The 21735-nt window shown below is 38.6% G+C and overlaps 1 protein-coding gene across 2 annotated transcripts in view; it reads right to left on the reverse strand.

Annotated features, from left to right (window-relative positions):
• LOC307148711 (uncharacterized protein) overlaps window positions 1-21735 on the reverse strand; it is a 176058-nt gene that overhangs the window by 68409 nt on the left and 85914 nt on the right. For both annotated transcript variants that reach the window (XM_079854427.1, XM_079854426.1), the window contains 2 exons: window positions 9214-9258; window positions 3011-3046 (listed from right to left, as the gene is read on the reverse strand). In XM_079854427.1, the coding sequence (XP_079710553.1) occupies window positions 3011-3046; window positions 9214-9258 (81 nt within the window). The remainder of the gene's footprint in view (window positions 1-3010; window positions 3047-9213; window positions 9259-21735) is intronic.

A 21735-nucleotide genomic window follows, 5' to 3' on the forward strand; every position in this document is an offset into this window, starting at 1 on the left:
AACAGGTTTTTAGCAAATTGACTGGAAAAGAAAATGTAGGCTATAAAACATCTTTTAATTAATGGAGGTATCTAGGGACTGTTTTGGTGTGGTGTGTAAAAAGACTAGTTGTCTAGTTCTTGTATAGTAACAAATAAATGGATAAAATAAAAATAAAAAAATCTTTAAAAAAAAAACAAATACATTTACTTGAGACTGCAATAAGATATTAAGACCATCATTTTAATATACTTTCTTCTTATCCCACTGCCAAAATATTTTTTCTAACACAAATTTGAGGTTTATGATTTAAACAAAATGAATAAATAAAATGGGGTAAAAAAATGAAATAACAAAAACAGGTGACGAGAAGTCAAATAGCAAGCAAACAGTTTACCTAAATTAGAGGAAGGTTAAAGGTCAGACAGGCATGTGATCCACCTTGAGACCAGACTGTGTGTGTCAGCGGTGGTGTGAACTGAAGAGTTAAGGAGCTGCATGTAAACACTCACTCTTGCTCTAAAAAATATATATATATATATTCATATACTGTATATTTATATTCATACACTGCCATTGCCCCTGGTGAGATATGACACCCCTGGGCTTCATGAAATTATTGCAGACCTTTTGCAAAAGCACTGTTCATAATTACCATCTGTCAGGCTTGAGTCTGAGGAGTGATGCAGGATGTGTGTGTGTGTGTGTGTGCGGCTGTTTAACATGCTGAGCAGACAGCCAGCGTTTGACTGAGGGAAGCCAATCGGAAGGATGCGAGCATGTCCTTCCTTCTCTGTTCTCAGGAGGACAGCACAGAATAAATGCTTCATCTCACTTTACCAACAGACAGACAGCACATGCGTCTCAACAGTCTAGTCCCTGACAGTGGTGCATGTGTTACCACTGACCTCACAACAACTCAAATCTATTGATGTCTAGTGTGCAGAATACACTGTTTACCACTAACTACTCTTTAAAAATATCAAATGAAGCCATTACTGTAACAGTCTCATTCTGTTTTGGATTTCATTTTCATTCTGTTCCCCATTCTGCTTTGCCTGAGTACTATTTGCTAGTTAGTTTCTATGGATTTTGATTGGATTACGTATTTCTCGTTATCTCCCGAGTGTTACCTTGTTGTTTTTAATAAAGACTGTTTTTGTTCTCTACTCCTTTCATTGTGCGCTTTACAGCCACGCTGTGACAATTACATTATTCCATGATAAATGTAGCATGCTATATTGTTGCCATATGACCTCATCAAGATCAAGTCATTTTGGAAATAGTTATTTTGTCAATATTCAATTTTTCTAGACTTTTGGCAGTCCAATCATGTTAAAAATCAAAGCTGCCGTCACTCTTTACATGTAAACTTAATACACGTAATATCCCACAATTTACTGCGTTCAAGAGCAATCTACAATAGTGTTGTCAAAAGTAGCGACTTCGGTACCAAGTCGGTACTGAAATTTTAAAACCGTGACGATACCAGCATTTCCCTCTTCCTTTTGAGCGCTGTTGAATGGATTCTTAAACACCTCTGATTGGCCATTGTGTTCACGCGCTCAACATATGTGTCTGTAATTGACTACAATGATCAACGCTTCAAAAATATGTTGTCTTCACCGAGCGCTTACACAGGTATCTACACACGGGAGCGTTTGAAAGCAGGCGTCTATCAGCGGATCCCTAATATATCCACTGATAGACCAGCCCGTTCTCATCCCAAGGCGTCATATACTGACGCTTTTGACATTTCGTCTACATCGAACGCACATGGCACCCTTTAGCGTCAATATGAGACGCAGATAGATATGGGCCAGAAGGCGCCTCCTAGCGGTCTAACCCTAACCCTACCCCAGACCTAAACCTACCATAACCGAACAAAGCTCTGTGCGTGTCATATTGACGCTAAAGGGTGCCATGTGCGTTCGATGTAGACGAAATGTCAAAAGTGTCAGTATATGACGCCCTAGGATGAGAATGTGTTGGATAGACGGATCTGTTGATAGACGCCTGCTTTCAAACAACATGTTTTTTGAAGCGTTGATCATTGTAGCCAATCACAGACATACATGTTGAGCTTGTGAACACAATGGCCAAACAGATAAATATATGTTGAGCGTGTGAACGCAATGGCCAATCCTTCCAAATCATAATCAATACTCAAATTGATGCTTCCTTGTTTTACATAAATTCTATAGCAGCAGATCTAGGCAGGTGGAGCTGGGGGAGGTGAAGGGTTTCAGAAGAACTAATCAGCAAACACTGAACCAGACTATTTAAATGTTTAGCAAGCAATTGGCTGCAGGATCAGCAGAGGCCAATCAGCTTGTGCCATGTGGTGATGATGTGGTTGCTTGCAGATTGCATGTAAAGGAATGAGCTTGAGCCCTCTAGAGTTTCATGACTGAACAAGATATGTATTATGAATTTCTTAAATATCCAAAGTTCAACAACATTATGGGCAGCTCCCTTGAGCGCAGATGATGACGCTTGAGTGATCAAGAATATTCCAATATACAAATAAGATTTCCTTCAATTCCTCAATTTTCTTTCCTTGCCTCCTTTTCTTGCTTCTCGCATTCTACGTGGGTGGAGCTGAGGCACGAAAAAGTAAGCGAGTAAAGGGAACAAGGATGCACAAATTAGAAATGAGAAGCACCCTTAGACTTCTGGTCACATAAAATGATGATGAACAAAAATCAACAACTTACACAAAAATAAAATAATTTCTTTTTTAGCTTTAAACATCTTAAAACTGCCACTAGAGTCACCAAACAGAACAGTCAAAATAATGTCAATTTTCAAACAGTCCTGAACACTTTCCCTTTCTACCATTGGTCAAAACAACAACAACAAAACAATTAGCTCCACCCCAAACTAATGCCATTGGTTGAGCCAATGTTGCTATATGTCAGGCCGGTCGAGTGGAAACAAACAGAGCAATGTTTTGAAAGTACAACACTTACGAATGGCTTACTTTAAAAAACCTTACATTTAAAACCTAGAATGCAGAGGTAAATCTTACCTTCACAGCTTCAGCATCACATGTACCAGGTGGACCCTGTGTTGAAGAAATAAATCTCAATATTAGTAAATCAAACTTACACTTCCATTTGATAGTTCATATGTAAATGTTTTGGGCAAGAAAAATAATTTCATAAAAATCCCAAATCTGATATTGTACAACACGAAACAAAATGGAAATTCAGCTTTAACTGCCTGACACACCAACCAGGACAACATTCGCTGCGTATTAGCCTCTGTCGCCCACGACTGCAGCAACAACACCTGAAAATGTCCTTGACAAAGGTCACTAGACACATCAGCTCAACTAAATATCCAGACAGATAAGGGCTCCTGGACCGCACATGGCATTCCTGGACACCTCGAGGCTGGGGGAGGATGTCTGTGCCGCCCGGGGCCCTCGTCCCCGCCACCGACAACAGGCCACTCATAAATGCCAGCTCCCGGGGACAGAAGCAAGGTTGGCACATGCCATGGAAATTATCGAGACACTGCCATTTAAAAATGTCACTCCATAAAACCACTTCCCTCCCGACTCTCCACCACTTTATAACTTTCCTGTGGTGAAGAGTGACAGATTTACAGTATTAAAGGGTCAGTCACTGTTAGTATTAAGAACAAATCTGCAGTTTGCAGGCAACTTTTGCAGTTCTTTTAGCAGTTTAGTGAATCTTCAATAGAACAGTTCAACCAAAAATGCCAAAATGCAGTCATCATTTACTTTTACAATGAATCAAACAAGCAATTACAATGAATGGGGTATTCAAGATTCAAAAGGTTGCAAAATTGTCATCGAAATATTATTTTTAAAAAATCTGTACGACTCCTATTTCATGTCTTCTGAAGCCATAAGATATCTTTGCGTGAGAAATAGACTCTTATTCGCAAATATTTCTGACATCTGGCCCAATTCACAAAACCAGTTTGAATGATTTGTTTTCCAATTCACACTTGTTGCAGCATTTGGTGAAGTTCATCAGTGAATAATAACTTAAATTTCAGCCTGTTCCTCAAACAAAGCTGTCATAAGACTTCAGAACACTTACAATATATTTCACAAGTCAAATGAACCACTTTTATGATACTTTTGCATCTTTTATTTAAATTTGAGTTTGAGATCCAGTTCTCATTTATAGTAACTGCATAGAAAAGAGTGACCAGCACAGTCTGACAAACAAGAGTAAAAAGTGTCAGAATTTTAAGTTTTGGGTGAACTATTCCTTTAAGTATTCGTTCAATGTGGCCATATTTTCCCACTCAAAAGAGATTCAGTAAAGCTGGAAATGTTTATCCAGTTCCATAGATGTTGGTACAAACACAAAGCCAAAGGCAATGTAAATATGCCAGCAATTTCTGATGCAACATACGTTTCAAAGGCTGAAGTGTGTGCATGTGATTTTTACTTCACACACATTTTCATTCTGATGCCACGGCTTTGATGAGATGACTATTTATCAAGCAGTAAACTAGGGCCCCTTTGAGAGTCTCATCAGGATCTTCAATAACACTTATGCATGGGACTGCTCTTAATATGGCCCTCTGGGCTGCTTGAAATCGTAATTTGAAACGTCGAGCCACACAGCATATGTGATGGAGATTTCACTCAAACCAAGAAAGCTCTGCTCATCTGGAGGGGGATAAATATAGCAGCAGGTATCTGACCATTTAGCACAATATGACAAATTTTGTTTGTTTTTTGAAGCAGATTAATGACAACAATTATGCTTTCTGATTCTGCAAATGATTGAATTGCAGGGGAAGGAAATTAGGAACAGAAGTGATCTAAACTAAACGGTGCACATTATATATATATATATATATATATATATATATACTCACCTAAAGGATTATTAGGAACACCACACTAATACTGTGTTTGACCCCCTTTCGCCTTCAGAACTTAATTCTACGTGGCATTGATTCAACAAGATGCTGAAAGCATTCTTTAGAAATGTTGGCCCATATTGATAGGATAGCATCTTGCAGTTGATGGAGATTTGTGGGATGCACATCCAGGGCACGAAGCTCCCGTTCCACCACATCCCAAAGATGCTCTATTGGGTTGAGATCTGGTGACTGTGGGGGCCATTTTAGTACAGTGAACTCATTGTCATGTTCAAGAAACCAATTTGAAATTATTCGAGCTTTGTGACATGGTGCATTATCCTGCTGGAAGTAGCCATCAGAGGATGGGTACATGGTGGTCATAAAGGGATGGACATGGTCAGAAACAATGCTCAGGTAGGCCGTGGCATTTAAACGATGCCCAATTGGCACTAAGGGGCCTAAAGTGTGCCAAGAAAACATCCCCCACACCATTACACCACCACCACCAGCCTGCACAGTGGTAACAAGGCATGATGGATCCATGTTCTCATTCTGTTTATGCCAAATTCTGACTCTACCATCTGAATGTCTCAACAGAAATCGAGACTCATCAGACCAGGCAACATTTTTCCAGTCTTCAACTGTCCAATTTTGGTGAGCTCGTGCAAATTGTAGCCTCTTTTTCCTATTTGTAGTGGAGATGAGTGGTACCCGGTGGGGTCTTCTGCTGTTGTAGCCCATCCGCCTCAAGGTTGTGCGTGTTGTGGCTTCACAAATGCTTACCTCGGTTGTAACGAGTGGTTATTTCAGTCAAAGTTGCTCTTCTATCAGCTTGAATCAGTCAGCCCATTCTCCTCTGACCTCCAGCATCATCAAGGCATTTTCGCCCACAGGACTGCCGCATACTGGATGTTTTTCCCTTTTCACACCATTCTTTGTAAACCCTAGAAATGGTTGTGCGTGAAAATCCCAGTAACTGAGCAGATTGTGAAATACTCAGACCGGCCCGTCTGGCACCAACAACCATGCCACGCTCAAAATTGCTTAAATCACCTTTCTTTCCCATTCTGACATTCAGTTTGGAGTTCAGGAGATTGTCTTGACCAGGACCACACCCCTAAATGCATTGAAGCAACTGCCATGTGATTGGTTGATTAGATAATTGCATTAATGAGAAATTGAACAGGTGTTCCTAATAATCCTTTAGGTGAGTGTATATATATATATATATATATAAACAAATGTGTGTGTGTGTGTGTGTGTGTGTGTGTGTGTGTGTGTGTGTGTGTGTGTGTGTGTGTGTGTGTGTGTGTGTGTGTGTATGTATTTGAATCTCCTGTACACACAGCATCGCATTGTTCTCTCTTTCGTGTTTGAACGAACATTTATGCCAAAATGTCTTAAATTAGTTAAATAAAGTCTTAAAATGACCGTAAAATGTTGTGAGGCCATGGGATGTGTGTCAGATCCGCGTCATGTGCTTCAGATCTTAAAGTGACAGCAGCCTAATAAACCTGCTGCTGTGATGTAAATCAAAGAACATAAGACAAAGAGAAAATCACTAACTGCTCTTGACTGAATAACTTTTGCAACTTTAATAAGGATTCATCTATTCTTAAATTATCATTTATGCAGTGAAGAAGTGTTTGATAACTTTACATTATTATTTTACATTAATTTGGAGATTAACTGTGAAATGACAATATAAAAACATATAAAAAACTTTAATGTTAGGTGTGATTAATCGTGATTAATTACAGAACCCCCCCCCCCCCTCCGCAATTAATTAGTTAAAATATATATATACCACAATTGTTTGATTAACATTAATGAAACAGACAGCCTATATTAAGACCTACTGTCCAGCACGAATCTAATATCATGTTTTTCCCCAACAGTTACCAAACGTTTACTTAAGATATAACAGATAATGTTTGCGCGAATGTTTTGAAATACTGTGATTCTGTGTATATGAGTATATAGGGATCACGCGCTGCCTGAGAGGTGTCTTTGTGCACACACTTCGGATCTGTCAGTCAGCGCGGATAAGATCGTTTTGTTTACATCAGCATGAGTTTGAAAAGCACATTCATTGGTTCAGACTCATGCCATTGAGAGCCCCAAAGAGGCTTAACACCCGGATTGTTGCTTGCCTAGAGTGAAGCACTGGGGTTTTGGCTGCAATATCATGGCATTCCCTCCCATGCTTGATGGACGTGTCACTTTAAAGAACAACAGAACCATTCTGGAGGACCATGTGCTCCTAATGGTTCAAACATTGTACCCCGAAGGGGGTGCTATGTACCAGCATGATAATGCACCAATACACACAGCAAGACTTTTGACAAAATGGTTTGACAAACATTAAAGTGTAGTTGAACATCTCCCATGGCCTGCACAGTCACCAGATCTAAATATTTTTGAGCCACTTTGGGGTATTTTGGAGGAGCAAGACAGAAAACGCTTTCCTCCACCAGCATTACATAGTGACCTGGCCACTGTTCTGGCTCAAAATCCCTCTGGCCACTGTGCAGAACTTGTACTTGTCATTCCCAAGACAAATTGATGCTATATTTTGGCCATAAAAGGAGGCCCTACACCATACTAATACATTATTGTGGTCTAAAAACCCCTGTATATTCAATCATTTAATACTAAAAAAGTATTGATACAACTTTATCACCTTAAAATGAACAGGTTTTCCTGGTAATTAGGAATGAATGATACCTATCTTAACTTTACTTTTGGACCATACAACATCTGGACTTTGCGCTTTCAATTTTAGGAGAAATGTTGCAGAATTTTGTGGCATGGGTTTAAATATTGTAAAATTGAGCTACAGGAGCTGAAATATCTCACCAAAATATATAACAGACAAACACGCAGGGTTTAAAACTTTGTGAATGACAGGCATAGAAATTTGTGGGAACAAATTCTGTGTGGGCCTGAGAGTGGCTCATAATGTTAATGCTGATATATACCAAATATGTCATCCACTGCATCAACAGGTAATACCAGACATTTTCTTACAATGTGCTTCTTCACTAAATAATTCAAAATAATCAAATCAGTTCATGAACTGTAACAATATCTAAACATTTCTAAAACAAGATAGAGATGCCCTAAATGTTACTTGCGTAACATGTCATTGTATTACATAATAAAATATCAAATCATTTCATAAATAGAAGTTTGTGAGGTTTCTTTCAGATGATAAAACAACAACAATAATAATAATAATCTTTCTTTGATATTTTGCATCTAATGCAATGACATTGAAACACTTTTAAATGAGACTTAAAGGGATACTCCACCGTTTTTTCATATTAAACTATGTTATTCCCTTAACTAAGTTGATACATACCTCTCTCATCTCAGTGCGTGCACTTAATCGCTCTAGCGCGCGGTGACACTTTGAAAGCACTTAGCTTACCCCAGTATATTCAATGGTATCTAACAGCAATGAATTTAGAAGTGACCAAACACATCAACGTTTTCCCTATTTAAAAACAGTTACACGAGTAGTTATACGACCAAGTATGGTGACACAAAATAAAACGCGGTGCTTTTCTAAGCGGGTTAAAAAGGATAACTATAATGTATGGCGTAATAGCACTTTTGGAAGTACTTCGACTCGGCGCAGTAAAAAGTCACGCCTGATCCTCTTCCTCTCACTTCTGTCAATGGTGGAAAGAGGATCAGGCGTGACTTTTTACTGCGCCGAGTCGAAGTACTTCCAAAAGTGCTATTACGCCATACATTATAGTAACTATAACTACTCGTGTAACTGTTTTTAAATAGGGAAAACGTTGATGTGTTTGGTCACTTCTAAATTCATTGCTGTTAGATACCATTGAATATACTGGGGTAAGCTAAGTGCTTTCAAAGTGTCACCGCGCGCTAGAGCGATTAAGTGCACTCACTGAGATGAGAGAGGTATGTATCAACTCGTCTTAGATAAGGGAATAACATAGTTTAATATGAAAAAACGGTGGAGTATCCCTTTAAGAGTCCAAATACTTTATGGGTCTCTCCAAATTCACTTAAAGTCCCCCTTTAGGCAATAATTGCATCCAGTAAAACTCTGCAATGGTGTTGACTTGTGAATTTGCACATGGTTTGACTTAAAGCATATTAAAAACACCACGTAGACATATAAACAACATTAAGAGCTTGATTTTCACCACAGGGTAAATATCTTGAATTAAGTTTATTTTTCTTATCCCGGTTGGCAAGCTAATGATTGGATGGGCCAGGCTGTCCAGTTTTTAATGGCCAAATATTCAACTTTTACTTTCGGTCTCCCTCATTATTAAATATTTGGCCACTTTCTTATCCACACTCTTTTTTTTCCACAAACTATAAACGAAGTCTTACCGGTGGTCCTGGAGTGCCCGGTTCTCCTGATTTTCCCCGCCGGCCCTGCGACACAGAACATGAGAGAATAAGTAAAGACAGGCCGTTTCGACAACAGGTTTATGCTTGGCAATGCTGGGTGGCAATTAGAAGACGACAGCTCCTCTTGTAGCAGTCACTAATTTGCTTTTAATTAACCGAAAGAAAACAGCTTAATTGCATAGCTCTGTGTGGTGCATCGCTTTCTCTATACCACCCAAGTCTATCACCTCCCTCCCAGCTGTGACAAACCCCGGCCACATCAATCAAAGCAGAATCAAAGTTCCTCTGTGACGAACAGAACGCGCCCCTGTTCACGGACCCGAATGCTCGCCTGGACATAATGGACTATTCACAAATATAATAACCACCTTCAATTCATGTGCTCGAAACACACAAAACGGCAAAGTGCATGAGGTGGGTACAATGAAAGCCGTCAAAACTGCCAGTCACCGGTTTAATTTTCGAAGCGGCACGATGACATGAGCGTATCGAAAAAACTGACATAAAGACAACCTCGAGGAAATTAGTTTCCACATTGTCCCTCGAAGAATGAGCAGGACGTCTTTGCTAAATTAATTTTATGGAGACGTCTTATATACATGCACACGGTGCAATTTCAGCAATATGTACACCTTTATTATGAATTCAGCAGGCGGCGGCGGAGGACCAGACAGTCTTTTTTGTATATTTGGGGAGTGTTTGTGAGATCGCTGGTCATGGTTGGATGAAAGAGGAAGTGGAGCATTGCACACAAAAGGCAGTGGCTTGTCTGTATCCCCAGAACTGTTCATTTACATAGTCTTTGATTCAACGATGTTGAGTGTGCCAGTGTTTGTCATTTTCATTACCTGCAACATAAAGAGCTCCCAAAAACTGAACCACTTTCATCATCAGGCCTTGTATGAATGCATGTGTGCTGGTAATTTTAGAGAAATTAGGGAAAATTTACCTTAATGACAAAACAACCAGAAAGAATCTCAGCAGATACTTGTATTAGACATTGTCTGAAATTCCATGCTCATCTTCTTGATGTCCTGGTGTGTAACTATGGCCCCATTCTAGGGTGTTGTGGATAGTTGCTTGGGTGTTTCTAACTGGTTGTTTATTGGCAGGATAGGCAGATAACTTGATATGGTTTGAGTGCCTCTTTCACGGTTCTCAAACATGTTGCTTTATGTTGGTTTTTAGAAGATGGCGGGTGGTCGACCAACCAGTGATCAGCTAATATCTAGCTTGGACCAGCTGAAAAACTGTCCCCAAACGGTTAAACCATGCCCTAACCAGACATAATACAATGAGATTCCAGCGACAAGCAATTTTTCTGTCCACACCAGATGATACACAACTACAAAAAGTAACAGCCAATCAGAAGAGCACATGGGCGGAGTCTCTTTGCAAGCGCACTGCACTCGCAATAAAATGGGTAAGTACATAATCAAATTCATAAATATTACAGCCTTTTACAAATTAAGGCCCTGATATACTTCAAGCGAAATTGAAGAACGAACTGATGTGACATCATTTCGTACAAAATCAGGCCAAAACGAACTTCGTTTGGAGTTCGTTTTGGGAGTTCAAAACAGCTTACCATGGCTGGTAAACACCTTTCTACTACAATTGGTCCGTGGCGATTAAATAATTGGCAGGTGTGCGCGGAGGCTCGCCTTTCACGTGGAAATCGTATCCGGTTCATTTCTTCTGTTCAGTCCGTCGAGGTCAGACGTCCGTGAGTGAAAACATAAACACATGAAAACGAGACACAGTGACACTGTTTTTCATGCTACATTTGGCAATGGCACGAGTGCTATATAAACGTGACGTGACTTAACTGGAGTGCCGACTTATAGAGCTTGCGCAAACATCCATGTTGCTATGATCAGATGCTTTTCTTATGATTTATTTTTAAAAATTCTTGCTGTTTTCTCAGTTTTGTTGTATTTATTTTGTTACTGAGAGGAAAGCATGCAGCACATATTTACATATTCATCTAAATGTCGCTCTCAGCTGTGTGGGCGACGTCGGATGTTCGCTAACAGTATATCGCTGCTCACGAATTTCGAACTTCGTTTTACCCCAAATGAAGAATGAAAAAGAACTTCGCCATGAGTATATCTGGGCCTTTAGGGATGTCCCGATCAAGTTTTTTGTGCCCCCGATTCAATCAGTCATTAAATATTGAGTATCTGCCAATACAGAGTTTGTCCAATATGTATATTTTCCTAGTGCTTGGTGCACACTTCAAGTACATTAAAGTTATTAAAATCAATCCAATGCAGGGCCGTGCAGAGAGTTTCTCTGGGGCAGCTCAAATGTAAAAAAGGGGCATCTATCACAACAGAGGATTTCCAATATAACATTTACTATAGTAATTATGTTTATAGGCCTATATTATTATAAATATATATTATTCTAATAATAAGATACTCAATGGTGGACATTGTAAACAGACTGTGTGGTCACAATTATGAATATGGGACTAGTGATATAAACCTTGTGTTTAATATGTACAATAAGCAGAAAAATTGTGGATTTAAGGTTAGAAAGCATTGAAGCTCGTAGTTTCAGAATAGCCGATACTGATCAGTTAAATAAATGCTTAAGTGGCCCCGATACAGATCCTTGAGTCCGGCTCGGGACATCCCTATATTAAAAATACATAGTGAGTGAACGAAACAATCTTTGTCATTTACATTTATATTTACATTCATGCATTTGGCAGATGCTTTTATCCAAAGCGACTTACAGTACATTGCATTTCAAGGTACACATTTACATTCTTATCAGGTCTTGCTTTCCGAATCGAACCCATTACCTTGGCGTTGCAAGCGCCAACGCGCTACTGTTTGAGCTACAGGAAAGCCTCATAGAATACACTTGTTTGTCCAGTTTGAACGTTCTTGTTTTCTTTCATTTGTTTTTAAGATACGAAGTTGTCGCTTTCAGTATGGCTATAAAAGGTCACGCAAAATGATATTCAAACAAGCATTCTTTACACATTAAACAAAGCACATGACCAGTACCTCATTGTCATATTGCCTCATTGCTGTGACGTCACAGAAATAGAAACCGTTTCTAAAATAAAATCCCGGTTCAATTGTCGCATGTTGCCGTCATGGCTGGTTAGGACAAATACTATCAAGGAAAATATACCTTTTATCCTGTTTCTGGTTACGACACTGTGTTAAACTGGATTTTCCATCCAATCTCCAATCCACACGCATCTTATTAACGAGCCTTTGATTCAACAAACAATTTGAATGTGTCATTCAGTCTGTAGCATTAACTGAAAAAAAACCTTTAAACATGAGCAAGATTTATACTAAAGAATACATTACTGAAATAATAAGATCAAACTCCACTCCTCCTACTCATCTACTGCAAAATATGTCTGTGAAATATAAATTATAACTGAAGTAGTTTAAGTAATGCCATCATAATTACGATTGTTCTGCTACAGTAAGCAAGGCATTAGTATAAATTGGGAATATGAGGAAATATTAAAGGGAAAATATGTAATTCTCAATATGTAATATGTAATTATCATGGCTTTGAAAGTTTATATCCATCATCTGATTATGCTGTTCAGTGAAAATCAGTCTGGGTGTTATCAGCAGTAATGATATGTTAACACAATGCAGATTCTGCACAACAGTTCAATGAATGGTTTGTTCACGTTTCAGCCTGTGCTTTCTGAAAAACATAGGACAACAAAAGCTATATGAAAAAAAAAAAATATATATATATATATTATGCCAAACAGATGATGAATGATGTATTTTTCTAATTATCTTCTCTTTTTGTCCCTAAAATATTGCTCTTATGTGAATATTCTTGGTGGCCATGAGATCCGTCTCATGCATTATAGAAATGGGGGGAAAAAGTGTGAAATGCAAGGCAAAAGTTGTAGATTACATTGATACGATGAATCTGCATGTTAAACACCATTTAAGGTTTCACAATCCAGTAAAGTGGAAGTCGGAAAAACATGGCATGTTGAAATAATGACTTGATCTGATAATTGAGAGTGCCTCGCAAACTGCAGGTCTGGGTTTTTTTTCTAGTTGTTCATTGGCTCAATACAATTTTCAGCCAACACCCGTTACATGATCCTTTAGAAATCATTTGAATGTGCAGATTTGGTGCTCAGTTGCACAGTTGTGCTACTTCAAGTTTGAAGCCTTCAGTTGCTAAAGCTTTGAGTACACTTGCAATTGTTTCTTGCAGGTACCTTTATACTTTCAATCCTGGCTAAACACAAAACATTTTCCAGAAACGCATCACCCTGTTGTTGTTGGGGGTTTTTTTCTGAGAGATGAAGGGCATATACACACTACTGTCTAAAAAGAAAGAAAGTAAGCAAACTGGATCTAACCAGGACAGAAAGAGACATGAACGGCCCAGGTGCACCGCAACATGAGGACAAGTACATCAGAGTGTCTAGTTTGAGAAACAGATGCCTCCCTGGTGCTCAGCTAGAAACTTCACTGAATAAAGCAAACACCAGCTTCATCTGTGAAATGAAGAGCAGACTCTGAGATGATGCTGACCTTTACATAGAGTTTCAAAGAGAAGCCACATCTGACACTGGCAAAGAAGAACAGGGTTAAAATGGACAAAAGAATATATAGATGTTATCTATTCTTAAAGGGATAGTTAAATTATTATTTCATTATTTCCTCACCCTCAAGTTGTTCCAAAACTGGTTAGCAACATTCTTCAAAATATCTTCTTTTGTGTTCAACAGAAGAAAGAAACTCATACAGGTTTGGAACAACATGAGGGTGAGTAAATGACAACATTTTCATTTTGGGGTGAACTATCTCTTTAAAGGGGTGGTTGATTATGATTTTACTTTTCTAACTTTAGTTAGTGGGTAATGTTGCTGTTTGAGCATAAACAACATCTGCACAGTTACGACGCTCATAGTTCAAAGCAAAGGAAGATATTTGCTTTTAAAGAAATTGCTTTTTAAAGACTATACAACAAACTGCTAGTACGGACTACACAAGCTTCCTCTCGGGTTAGTGACATCACAAACCCTACAATTTACATAAACCCCGCCCCCGGAACACGATTTATAGATTATCATGACAGAATATGCTAATCAATGACTAGAAGATAACTATAATAAGCTACATAAATTCATCAAATAACCATTCAGAAATGTTGTCTACATGTTGTCACTTCTGCTTGAGTCTCTCCATCTTTGTCTGACTCTGGTTTGAACATAAAAGGCTAAAAGTTTTTGAAATTTTCAGTGCATGTCTGTGTGAGGTAATCGAAGCTGCAAAGGACACAAGCTGTAGTAGCTCCGCCCTCTGTGCCGGGAGCAGCAGCTCTTTTGCATTTAAAGGGACAGACACAAAAACGGTGCGTTTTTGCTCACCCTCAAAATGTGACAATTTTAACATGCTATATAAAAATATCTGTGGGGTATTTTGAGCTAAAACTTCACATACACACTCTGGGGACATCAAAGACTTATTTTACATCTTGTGAAAAGGGAATTATACCACCCCTTTAAGAATGGATGCATTTATGTTTAAGCTGTTGAATGAAGACTTTGATTATGAGGTTATGAGAAATGCCTTAAGCATTAAAACTTAAGCTGATTATCTGAATAAACTGACAACTAAGTATGTCACAGTGAGGAAATTTTCACACCAGTAAATAAACTTGCGACACACAGCTAGTACAGTAAACGGGGTATAGAAATCGCTTTTGAAAGTGCTCGCTTTTCACGCTCGAATTTGCCTAATTTGCAGGCAACAGAGAGCTGATATCAATATGCCAGGTATTAAAATCACTTTTATCAGCAGCCATATCACCCTGTAGCCCAAGACTGGTTGCCCACTGAAGCTAAGCAGGGCTGAGCCTGGTCAGTACCTGGATGAGAGACCTCCTAGGAAAACTAGCTGCTAATAGAGGTGTTAGTGAGGTCAGCAGGGGTGCTGCTCACCCTGTGGCCTGTGTGGGTTCTAATGCCCCAGTATAGTGATGGGGACAATACACTGTCAAAAAGCACCGTCCTTCAGATGAGACGTTAAAACGAGGTCCTGACTCTCTGTGGTCATTAAAAATCCCAGGATGTCCTTCAAAAGATTAGGGGTGTAACCTGGTCTCCTGACCAAATTTGCCAAGTGGCCTCTGTCCATCATCATGGCCTCCTAATCATCTCCATATATACTCACTGGCTCTATCACTCTGTCTTCTCTCCACCAGTAAACTGGTGTGTGGTGGGCGTTCTGGCGCACTATGGCTGCCGTCGCATCATCCAGGTGGATGCAGCACATTGGTGGTGGTTGAGGAGATTCCCCCCTTCAATGTAAAGCACTTTAAGTGCTTAGATAAGCACTATATAAGTGTAACAAATTATAATTACTGATGCACTGTGCTGCAACTCTGCAGCTCGTGCTGTATTTCAGTTTATAATTGTAGTGTCCATTGTCCAACTAAACTAAATGATTTGAATCTGTGTAGAAAAATAAAAAAGACAATGGGGCAGTGCCAGGGCGAGCAAGTAATGTAATCCGTGAACGGCCCAACACTGTGTAACACCGGTAACACAGACAACGGCAACAAGCGTACTGACAAGTAAATAAGGTCTTTGAATTAAAAGAAATTATTGTCAGACCGGGTCATATAATATTTATGTTTATATACAGTATACAGTACATAAAATAAAGTGCTTAAAGCTGTGGGATGACCTGTGCAGACAAGGGCATCTCTGCATGGCAGAAAAAAAAGGGATCAATGGTGTGACACTTCACCCTTTCACACAGACCTCAGATCACTCACACACAGCATCACCTCGCTTTCCTCTCTCCCTGTTGCTATGCAACAGAGCGGCCTATAAATTTGACAACATTGATTATTATAAGTTCTTGTGAGGGCCAAGTTTAGGTCACAGACATACATTAGGGAGCAACAGCTGTGGGAGGTGTGTGTGTGTGTGTGCGTGCGTGCGTGTGTGTGTGTGTAATGCATGTATGAGAGAAAGGGAAAAAGAATGACTGATTAATGATTGTTTACATGCACAGATTTCCAACTCAAATGAACTCATCTTATTGCAGAGTCTGAAAGTACACAACCCTAAACTCTGTAATGCTATGAAAATATCCGCTCACACGAGCATCACACATATTCTCAACAATATTTCTATGTATACAAAGAGTCACATTTATTTATCATACTGACTAGAAGCAATGGGAATCATATGAGGTCAAATCTGGTTCTGATTCCACAATATTAAAAGTACATTGAGTAATTTTTTAAGTTGATTCTTGGCAAAAAAACACACTTTTTTCTTTCAAAATTATATGTGCTCTTCATGTGTAATTACTTCCACCAACTAATCAAGTATTCTCGTAAGTGTAGAATCTGCAATTCAGAATACATACGAGCGAGTCGCTCGAATGGCGACAGCCATGTTGCGCCTCCATCTTGAAAATACATTAGCCAAAGAGGGACATACCTGTAAATTCAAGCTTCGCCTTTCGCGCTTTTACTCAGTGGCATTCGAATGACAAATAACTAAACATACTTACAAGAATTGAGTACAACAAAAATATAGTAGTGTGCAGTTCCAATTGGTTCAATGAGTAGCCTATGTCAAGAACCGTTCCACACTATTCAGTGAGTGAGCGAGTCATTGTAGGCCTAAGTTTAACTGATTTATTAAGAACAACCAGCTCAAATGAGTAATTTGTTCAGGATTTGGACTCCACTGGTCTCACTGTATGAAGACAGACATTACAGCCACATACTGTACAGTCTTTTCTGGTAAATTACTGGCAGTTTTGAGCTTCAGCAAGAACCAATGAGGTTCATTCTTGTGTTACGGAGTGCGTTTGAGCTTCCTTAAGAACCAGTGAGGTTCATTTTCGTGTTACGCAGCACATTTGAGCTTCCTCAAGAACCAGTGAGGTTCATTCTTGTGTTACGGAGTGCGTTTGAGCTTCCTTAAGAACCAGTGAGGTTCATTCTTGTGTTACGGAGTGCGTTTGAGCTTCCTTAAGAACCAGTGAGGTTCATTCTTGTGTTACGGAGTGCGTTTGAGCTTCCTTAAGAACCAGTGAGGTTCATTCTTGTGTTACGGAGTGCGTTTGAGCTTCCTTAAGAACCAGTGAGGTTCATTCTTGTGTTACGGAGTGCGTTTGAGCTTCCTTAAGAACCAGTGAGGTTCATTCTTGTGTTATGGAGTGCGTTTGAGCTTCCTTAAGAACCAGTGAGGTTCATTCTTGTGTTACGGAGTGCGTTTGAGCTTCCTTAAGAACCAGTGAGGTTCATTCTTGTGTTACGGAGTGCGTTTGAGCTTCCTTAAGAACCAGTGAGGTTCATTCTTGTGTTACGGAGTGCGTTTGAGCTTCCTTAAGAACCAGTGAGGTTCATTCTTGTGTTACGGAGTGCGTTTGAGCTTCCTTAAGAACCAGTGAGGTTCATTCTTGTGTTACGGAGTGCGTTTGAGCTTCCTTAAGAACCAGTGAGGTTCATTCTTGTGTTACGGAGTGCGTTTGAGCTTCCTTAAGAACCAGTGAGGTTCATTCTTGTGTTACGGAGTGCGTTTGAGCTTCCTTAAGAACCAGTGAGGTTCATTCTTGTGTTACGGAGTGCGTTTGAGCTTCCTTAAGAACCAGTGAGGTTCATTCTCGTGTTACGCAGTACGTTTGAGCTTCTACAAGAACCAATGAGGTTCATTCTTGAGGTTCATGAGGTTTTTTCTCGCGCGTCAAGCAGGTTCGGTTGAGCTTCGGTTGTTTATGTTTGCTGATCAATGTTTATATGTGAATAAAAGCCCAAATTAAATCTGTTCATCATATAAAGTGATCAAGTCTCTTCAGAAAATTTGGACTAAACCGCTCAATTCATATGGATTAGATTTACGATCTCTTTATGAACATTTTGAAGCGTCAAAGTTGTAGTTGCTTCAAATTCTGGTCATTTTACGGTAATTTACTGGGATTACTGTGTGAAAGGGGCTATTGTCTATTTATTGTTTGTATTATTGTAATGGCCCCGGTCGATCTCGTCAAATTCAATTCAGATTTCAAGCTCACAACTTAGCTAAAATGTGATTTCTGTTGCTGTGGTACTGAAGATTAAATCTCTATTCAGCAGAGTATTCAGTATTCAGTGGAGAAATTCAGACATTACAGAACCATTAATAAAACCAAACACGAGAGATCCCCATACTCAGGACAGAAGTTTGCAAAGCCTTATCTGAAAGGTTTTACCATGTGCTTTAATCTTTCATTTGAACCGTGCCCCAAACAGTCAGGCCTAGAGAATGCCAGCGTACCCACAGGACGGAGTACACTAAAATGAGACGGGTTGCTTTCATCTAACCCACTTCTGTCTCGCCAGGAGCAAAGCAAACAAACATCAACCTGGGTAATATTTAAAGCAGCGCTCTAATCCTGATCTGAAATGTCAACAGTCTCACTGAGACCCCGCCTGGGTCAGGTGCCATGGATTACAGAATATTTGTTAAAGGGACGCATTGGGGGTGAGGAGGAGGGAATGACGGACATAAAAGCACATCTAGCATTTCAAAAGCTCCAGTAATCTGCTGTGAACACACACTCTCCTACATAGAAGAGGTCGGATGATAAGCCAGAGAGAGCCTGTAATGTCTGTCATTAAAGAATCTAATCCTCTACACACACACACACACATATATATATACAGTATATATTTCCCATGAGCTGTTGGAATGTTTGGAAAGGAAGTCTCTTTCACTTACATGCATATTCCTCAAGACATTTCGCTGTTGAGATTAAAGAAAAACAATATGAAGGACATTTCAATTGTAATTTGGGCTTCTTTTTAAAAATTTGATGGATGAATATGATGGATGCCAGTATAGTGTTGCCTTTTCTACCTTCAGCCTTCTTGACCACACATATGATGCCTTAAAATGCTGTCTAGGTAGGCGGCTCACTGAGTTTTGAAACAGAGCTACAGATCTGACTACCAGTAATAGCCTACATTTTCTTTATTGAATTTCCAAGTGGTCTTTTTCCTGAGCTCTCTTTTTCCACTCAGAATCTAGAGGAATCAAAGAAAGTGGCTTCTCTGTAATTGGTGTAATTAAAAATCTGCAGAACAATAAATCCTCATGCAATTTAGCTCTTATCACTCATTACAGTTACCCACAATATTTTGTGGATGTTTTTGTATACACAGATGTTGCACTGCTCAAATGCAATGCGAAACTCCCGTGAAACACACGCTACAGGACATGACAGCACCAGCCAGTGTCTTGTCTCCATGGTTACAGGTTGCTCCTCTAGTGATATCTGATAAAATGAAGTCTCCAATTGATCCTGTGCTCCACCACTGGTGTCACCGTGAGTCATCCGGGAGCCACACAAGCAGTTGTGTGTGCTGGTGATTCACACTCAACCATCATGGCCACAGACAGATAGTCAGACTCACACAACAGTTTATATTAGGGCTGGGTAAAAAAAATAAAAAATAATTAGAGTTCTCGATTTTAATCGATTCTCATTTTGAAGAACTGATATTGATTCTTAAAGGGATAGTGCACCCAAAAATGAAAATTCTGTCATTAATTACTCACCCTCTTGTCATTCCAAACCTAAGACTTTCGTTCATCTTCGGAACACAAATGAAGATCTTTTTGATGAAATCTGAGAGCTGTCTATCCCTCCATAGACAACTACCACTTTGATGCTTCAAAAAGTTAATAAAGAGAGAATTAGTCATTATGAATTGAACATGTATCTACAGAAAAAGTCTTACGGGTTTGGAATGACATGGTGGTGAGTAAATGATGACAGAATTTTCATTTTTGGGTGAACTATGCCTTTAAATCCCAAGAATCGATCTTTCAGTCTATGCTGTTTTCAGGTTTCGAACAATGTCAAGTAATGTTATATTCACCTCAAAAGCCATTAGGCGCATTTTGATAAAAATATAAACTATATTGCATTTTCAATGTATTTATACTCGACCTGTTCTTCAATATTTATTGTGTTTGAATACATTATTCGTGTTTTTATGACAGCCACCATTTAAATGTTTATATAAAACACTATTATAAAAACGTGTAATTATGTAAGTAGCCTCAAATTAGTTCATTTGAACCTTTTAATATGATATTGATGTACCAACTGGGTTCCCTTTTTAGTTTATAGCTTTATATTAACTTTTGGACGAATGTTGTTATAATGAAATAAATAAAAATGTATGTTTCTAGAGAAACTGACCATGTACGGCACCTGATATTTGACATCGAATCAAATAGAATCGACATTCACAAGCCGTGAAATTTGTGCCAATGCCCAGTCCTACTTAATATGCTAGAGGTAAACACATATGTGGGACAAACAAACAAACAAACAAACAAATAAATAAAATTGGAAAGACAACAACCTAGAGAATAATTGCTGAGAAAGAAATTACCACAGTAACCTTAAGAAATAAATAATAAACTGAAAAAAAAACTAGGAAAAAAAGAAATAAAATAAAGAAATAATATATATATATATATATATATATATATATATATATATATATATTTTATACTATATATATATATATATATATATATATATATATATATATATATATATATACTGTATATAGCCTATACTGTATATATATATATATATATATATATATATATATATATATATATATATATATATATACATATATATATATATATACACACACACACACACACACACACACACACACACAGTATTATAGTTATTCACATAAAAATTGGGATGTCTCAAGTCAAAAAAACAATTGGAATGTGCACAGCATTCCTACTGGATTTGATACCATATTTTGGAACCAATATTAACAGAATCAAGTAGAATCATGTTGGAATTAAATAAAATCCTACTGGATAAAATGAAAACTCCAACAAGATTTTATGATCCTTATTATTTGATTCCTACAGTCTTATTGGATATAGTGCAATCATTATCAGAACCCTACTGGTATTGGATCACAAGACACTGGAATAAGATCCTGCCACGGGACAGTGAAACAAAATTGCTCAGGGAGGTGCTGCAGATGTAAAACCACTGAAAGATGTTCTTTAAATTCACATTCTTAACAGCAATGTTAGTAAATAAGCTTTTTAATAAATCTCGTTTGGAATCCTGAAAGAAAATTCCTATTAGGATCGACTCCAAATCAGAAAAGAATTTTCAATAGGATTCTAGAGCATATTTTGAGGTATAGAAAATCACACATCGGCACAAATCCACACATGCAAATCCCCTTAGATAACGGGCAATAATGTACTTGATATGGACATACACATACAAAGAATAAAGAATCATCTCAGCGGTTGCCATGGCACCCTCCCTATCTGGAACTGATGCGACTGATGTCTGGCCTCTGACTGATGAAAAACTGGTATGAGTGAGACATTCCCAACACACACCTTTGATCAGCCTCTCGGTCAAACCAGGATAACAAGACGCTAACCTTTCTCATCTCAACACTCATAATCGCCAA

This window comes from Squalius cephalus, assembly GCF_949319135.1.
Source record: "Squalius cephalus genome assembly, chromosome: 21".
Taxonomy (NCBI): domain Eukaryota; kingdom Metazoa; phylum Chordata; class Actinopteri; order Cypriniformes; family Leuciscidae; genus Squalius; species Squalius cephalus.